Source organism: Rhamphochromis sp. 'chilingali' (genome assembly GCF_963969265.1).
Source record: "Rhamphochromis sp. 'chilingali' genome assembly, chromosome: 14".
NCBI classification, from domain to species: domain Eukaryota; kingdom Metazoa; phylum Chordata; class Actinopteri; order Cichliformes; family Cichlidae; genus Rhamphochromis; species Rhamphochromis sp. 'chilingali'.
Genome location: NC_137941.1, coordinates 30,640,526 through 30,646,123, shown reverse-complemented (window position 1 = coordinate 30,646,123; position 5,598 = coordinate 30,640,526). Strand labels below are relative to the sequence as shown.

The window sequence follows — 5,598 nt, the reverse complement described above, 5'->3', positions numbered from 1 at the left end:
TTTAAATTAAAGTGCTCTTCATTTTAAATGAACTTTTTACATTGGATTTAATTTACTGCATTTTGTTGTATTGAAATATTATGTTATTAATTAAATTCAAAACAACATACTTGTGTTTAAAGTTAAAAATCAATTGGTGGCATTAGTTTTAACATGAAGCATTTACATAATGCTACCAACATCAGAGTGTCATTTCTTAGAGTGTAGGTTTATCAGCAATGTCAGAATCATCCACATATGGTTCACTTTTTATACAAGTGAACAATGTACTGCAATGCTGTCTCCATAATGCTGCTATATTATCTGTCCAAGAAAAACCTTCAACTGTGCACGGGAGAGTTATTTAACAATTATTAAGAATTTTTACCACTTTCCAAAAATCTGTGACATTATTGTTCTCCATTTTCAAATCTGCTTTCACAACCTGCTCACCTTTAGATGTAAAAACAGTATACTTATATCTGGCATTTGCAAGCCTTTTCTGTTCAAACTCTGGGCCTTTCTTAGGTCTTCCAGCCCAAAAGTTTTTAAGCTACATGCGCTTCATCCTGATACATGGCTACGTGTTCTTCCCAACCAGGCCTGATATTAGGTTTCATATTATCCTTACATTGTACATCAAATGGTTTACCACTTTCATACAAAGCAGTCACAATATCATCATACATGGAACAAAGTTTATGTTTATGCTCAAGATTCTTACATTTGACACCTTTGCACAAAATAGCTTCTTTAGGCAAATAAATGTTGTTTAAATATTTATCTGTATTATTATAATAGGCCAATACGCCATCTTCACTAAATTCTGACCATTTTACACTGGTAGCATTATTAGTTACATGATTATTTCCAATTGTTGCTGGCAATTGTTACACATTTACAGTAAAAGTAAAAGGTATATTGTCTGACACAGCTACCCCATACTCAGTGTTGGGGAGTAACGGAATACATGTACCACTGTTATGTATTTAAAATACAAAATATGAGTAACTGTATTCCGTTACAGGTACCATTTAAAAAGGTGGTATTTGGAATACAGTTACTTTGTGGATTACACGGCGGTACTTTCCTGTTTCATTTTGTCGCGGGTCAGGACTGTTTGGGTTTTGTTTGACAGCTACGTTCTGTAGTTCCAGGCGGCAGCATTGCAGTTGCCATGGTTACAGGGTGACACTCTCGCTCTGCGTTTCCTGGGTGAGAGAGCGCCTTTTTGTTGTTGTGCTAAGCTAATAGGCAGAATTCAGAATGTAGCATCATGGGCAGTGTAGTCCGTGCTGTAGGGAGAATGGACTGCCATACTCATTATGTGTCTGTGAGCGCGAGGAGGGAGAAAAATGAGAGTGGAAAAGTACGAGCTGTCATCGAGCAGAAACGGGAGCTGGAAGCATGTAAATATAATAATAACCACTGCAGCCAAGAAGAGTGCCTGACGAGCCCACACTGTAAAACCTAATAAGTTCACAGAACTCAAAAATTGTTGTGTAACAGATTACACAACAATTTTTTAGTGATGTTTTTAAAAGTTTTAAGTTTAACTAAAATAAAAATTATAGTTGCAGTTGCCTTAAATTACCTCAATGTTAACTCATAAATGTTGATATTCCTCAACTTATAATTAGGGAGTAATAAACTCAAAATGTTCAATTTTTTCAACTTAATTAAGGTGGGAAATACACTCAAAATATTTTACATATTGCAACTCATACGATGTGGGAAATAAACTCAAACTTTTTCATATTTTCTAACTTATAATATGGGAAATAACACTTAAAATCTTCAATATTTTTTAAAATACTGTGGGAAATACACTTACAAATAATTCTAAACTGTTTACCCAGTAAATTATAATCAGCTAAAAGTGTTAGAAAACATGAAAGTAACAACACTAACAATTTAACAACTTTTTATTAAACACAATGTGCTTTTAAAAAGGCACAAACAACAGAGCTCACTCATAAAAAAGTGCTTCATAAATAAAACAAGAGAAAAAGACTCCAAGGGTCTCCATCTCAATTCTAAAATTCAATAACATTTTCAGTATTAACAGCAATTGCAGCTATTAGAACATTGATGCATTTAACACTTACTGTACCTTGACAGCTGCAGCTCACTTTCTTTTTTAAAAATACATAAAAAAAACAGTACTGGTTTCCACTGCTGTACTTATAGGGAACAAACATCAAGGCAGTGCATTTACGTATTAGGCAACAGAACATTAAACATGAATAGTGAACTGAACAGTCATTCATCTTAAATGTGAGGTAGAAGAGGCAAATGATTAGGAAAAAAACAAACAAAAAAGCTTCCTCAATACTCAGCTTAACAAGTAGTCCATTCTGAGTGATTCACTCATTGAACAAATCATTCTTCAGCATCAGTAGACGCCCTTTCAGTGGTTTGTTGTCCTCAAGGCACATCACAACCTTCTGGATAAATGTGAATGTAAGCTCAAGTTTCTTTGGGTATTGTAGGTCTAATGCATAGATGTACCCAAAGAGCAGGAGAAATGAGTCAGCCAGATTTGTGGGACCATTCACAAGTATTTCATCCTCAACGACAATGCAGATGCTTTCGGGACTGAAGAGGGCCGAATCAGTAGTGTCATCCGTGACAACTGTCAGCAGAGCCACAGGAGTGTCAGTGAGGTCTGGACCATCTGCTGACTGCAAAACAAAAATAATACAAGAATGAGTTCAGCCCCACAAGGACACAAATCATGCTATTGATTAGAGGTGTGAATCTTCATAAGTCGCACGTTTCTTTTAGGATTATAATGTCAACGATTTAATTTGATATTGCGATACATCATGATGCATTACAATAATCTTAATTTGGGTTTGGTTTCAAAACATATGTGTAAATAAATGTTTTCAATAATAAATATATGCCAAGATATTTGTTTTTGTTATTTACCAAACATTTCTCTGACCACAACATGGCACCTCCAAAAAAATAGAACACTTGAATTTTAAAAAGGGAGATAGTTTTTATCTGCAGATTTTTTTTGTATAATAATCTTTCAACTATTTTCATGTTTTCTGGTTTATGCGTAACAATCTTCTTGCAATCTTATTCAACAATAGTTGATATATGGGAGAAAACAAGTCAGATGAGGACTGTGTTGAACATCCTTCCTGATATACACCCTGGTTCTCCTTGAGTTCTGAGCGATGTCATATGGTTGATGCTGAGGCCAGTACACTTACATCACAAGTCCTGAATAACGTGGAGGCATCTTCACGCAGGTACACAGGAAGTGCACGAAGGACGAGGGCCCGTCTTGTATTTACATCATGCTGTTCCTAGATGAACACACAATATCTATTAGAATAGTATTTACACAAATGCAGAGTAAAAACAAAGTGTTGGATAGCCATGTTCTGATTGTCATTGTTATAGATCAGGGGTGTCCAAACTTTTTGTGTAACGGGCTAAACCTGTCAATCTAGAAGGGTAACCCAAAAAAAATCTAAAAATTTTGAATAATTCAAGGCAAAATTCTCTAGTTTCTTTGTATTTATTTTTTATTTAAATTGGGACACAAATTATAAAACTCACCCACTGACAACTGGTGAAATGTTGACTCTCTGTAGCGCTCTTTGCAGTCTGATATCTGTAAACAATATGTGCACAAAGACGACTTATTAATGTTCAAAAACATTTTTTGCACAGCACACACACACAAGTAGTCAGCTGATCTCATCTGATGCAGATCTGCTCCTTGATCAAGTGACATTTGTCCGGATTTTTGGCACGAGTGACGTCGAATCAGCACCGCAGCTGGATGGCCCGATTTACATACCCAGCGCAGCTGATACTCACTACAATAATTTACTAAGATTATATGCACTCCTGTTATTAAGTCCAGTTCAGTCTGTTAATGTTAACCGTTTCAAACTAATGTTGATAGGTGTGTTGCTAAGCTTAATAACTTAAATAACAAACTTGAAATTTACCCGTCCTATTTTCCCTTTTATTGTTTTTTCTCTGTGCTGTAAATCTTCTGTCTAAGAAGAAATCTGAGGCTGCTGTTCTGAAAATAAGCTACCAAAGCTTTTTCTGAATGAATCAATAAAGATCCATTTATGGAAAGCTGTGATGAAAGCAGTTTTGTCTTTAATTATATTCAACAATATAACATATTCGACCACTTTTAAGTGATTTTGTGATCTTTAATACACTTTAATACACTAAAGTTAAGGTTATTTACCTAATTTCTAGTAAGTAGCCCTCAGTGAAAAAAGTTTGGACACCCCAGCCTTACAGGTTAGGGAGTATTTGTGATCCGCACAGTCTGCATCAATGATTCTTTCTTAGCCTGGGAGCAGAACGCGGCTCTTTATTTTCATTTCATTTCAATTTATCTAGCAAAGATCGATAGGGTCTGGCTTAAAGGTGTCAAGGAGGCGCCTCAGTCTGGCTGGTTGAGCCTTGTCGAATTAGCGCGAACAATTTAGCTGAACTTCGTTCGTAGCACCGAGTTCGACCAGTGTATAATGTTAGGCTGAATCAGGCGATGCATTTTTCCGCAAGGCTTGACTTGTAGAGCTCGCTTAGTGGAATACCCCTCTAAACTGTTAAAAGGATTTCGAGATTATCTCACAACCACACATTTGAGACTACGAAAAAATACAAACATGTCTAATTACCATCATGATAACACACTCATGTTGTTTATTATTGTTCGCTTCATGCTAGCACACACACACAGCTCAACAGCGTAAACTACTGACTGTGTAACACGGACACTTATTGAAATAAGTATACTCACAATACGCACGTACATTACCGGCGAATACGACAACCAGTGGAAAGTTTTAGTAGAAAGTTCAAATGCATGGAGCTAGAACTGCCACCGTCAACTTCCCGGGCAAGAATACAATGCATTATGGGAAATGTTGTCCCCCACGGAAAACCGCCAAAACGTTACATCATTCTAATTTGAAATAACATTACGTATTTGTCACATTAGAAAACTTCTAAAATTACAATTACTTGGATTCGAATTCATTTATAACAAACATTCACTGTGCACAAAGTACGAATATATTTCCAGTAAAAAATAAAAAAGAATGTTTATCGAAATTAAATTTAAACAAAACAAAAACACGTTAGACTTACCAAATTTAGGGCAGTTGATGAAAAAAAATAAGGTGGTGGTCGTGGTGGGTTGAAGTTGGGGACTCTTAATCCACACGGGCTGGCCAAAACTTCCCCGTATCAAGGTAAATTCAAGATGGCTGACTAAGCTTTCCTGAGGGAGCGACAAGACTCCACCCACCAGAACGTCACTAATATATGCTTCTTAAACTTTTTGAGCGTTCCAAAAAATTTAGCTAAAAAATATTGAGCCCTATTCAATTAAAGCTGCATAAAAGCCAACAGAGCTCAATACTTTATAGTTTGCTCAACTACAAAACGACATTTGAGTGTTATGAGCTTATTAGTTATGAGCTAGAACAACTGTTAGGGATTACAGTGCAGTTGTAAGTAAGCTATTAAGACTCGACTGTACACCGTGTTCGTGTTTTCCTCCGAAACAATAAGTTCCGTTGGAGCAACTCTGTCTCTCGCAAGCAGAGTTGACCCTCACAACAA

At 36.1% G+C, this 5,598-nt stretch overlaps 1 protein-coding gene across 6 annotated transcripts; it reads right to left on the bottom strand.

The window, feature by feature from the left end:
- Positions 1 to 1,886: 1,886 nt before the first annotated feature.
- Positions 1,887 to 5,337, bottom strand: LOC308409769 (uncharacterized protein). Of its 6 annotated transcripts, none has more exons than XR_013974068.1 (4): positions 5,122 to 5,337; positions 3,563 to 3,613; positions 3,207 to 3,302; positions 1,887 to 2,663 (listed from the first exon to the last, which is right to left on the bottom strand). XR_013974068.1 is itself a non-coding variant. In XM_080902748.1 (4 exons), the coding sequence occupies exons 1-4, from the start codon at positions 4,784 to 4,786 to the stop codon at positions 2,346 to 2,348; spliced, it is 480 nt and encodes a 159-aa protein (XP_080758874.1). In that variant the 5' UTR covers positions 4,787 to 5,101; the 3' UTR covers positions 1,887 to 2,345. The 6 variants fall into 6 exon arrangements, 1 of the variants encoding a protein (XP_080758874.1); XR_013974069.1 differs by having other exon boundaries at positions 3,559 to 3,613; positions 5,122 to 5,317; XR_013974070.1 differs by lacking the exon at positions 5,122 to 5,337 and adding an exon at positions 4,785 to 5,102.
- Positions 5,338 to 5,598: the final 261 nt, after the last annotated feature.

Excerpts from the sequence above, each read along its gene's own strand:
- LOC308409769 (XM_080902748.1), bottom strand. Across the intron at positions 3,303-3,562 it reads CAACATTTCACCAGTTGTCA|GAACAGCATGATGTAAATAC; the intron begins GTGGGTGAGTTT and ends GTGTTCATCTAG. Across the intron at positions 2,664-3,206 it reads CGTTATTCAGGACTTGTGAT|TCAGCAGATGGTCCAGACCT; the intron begins GTAAGTGTACTG and ends TTTGTTTTGCAG.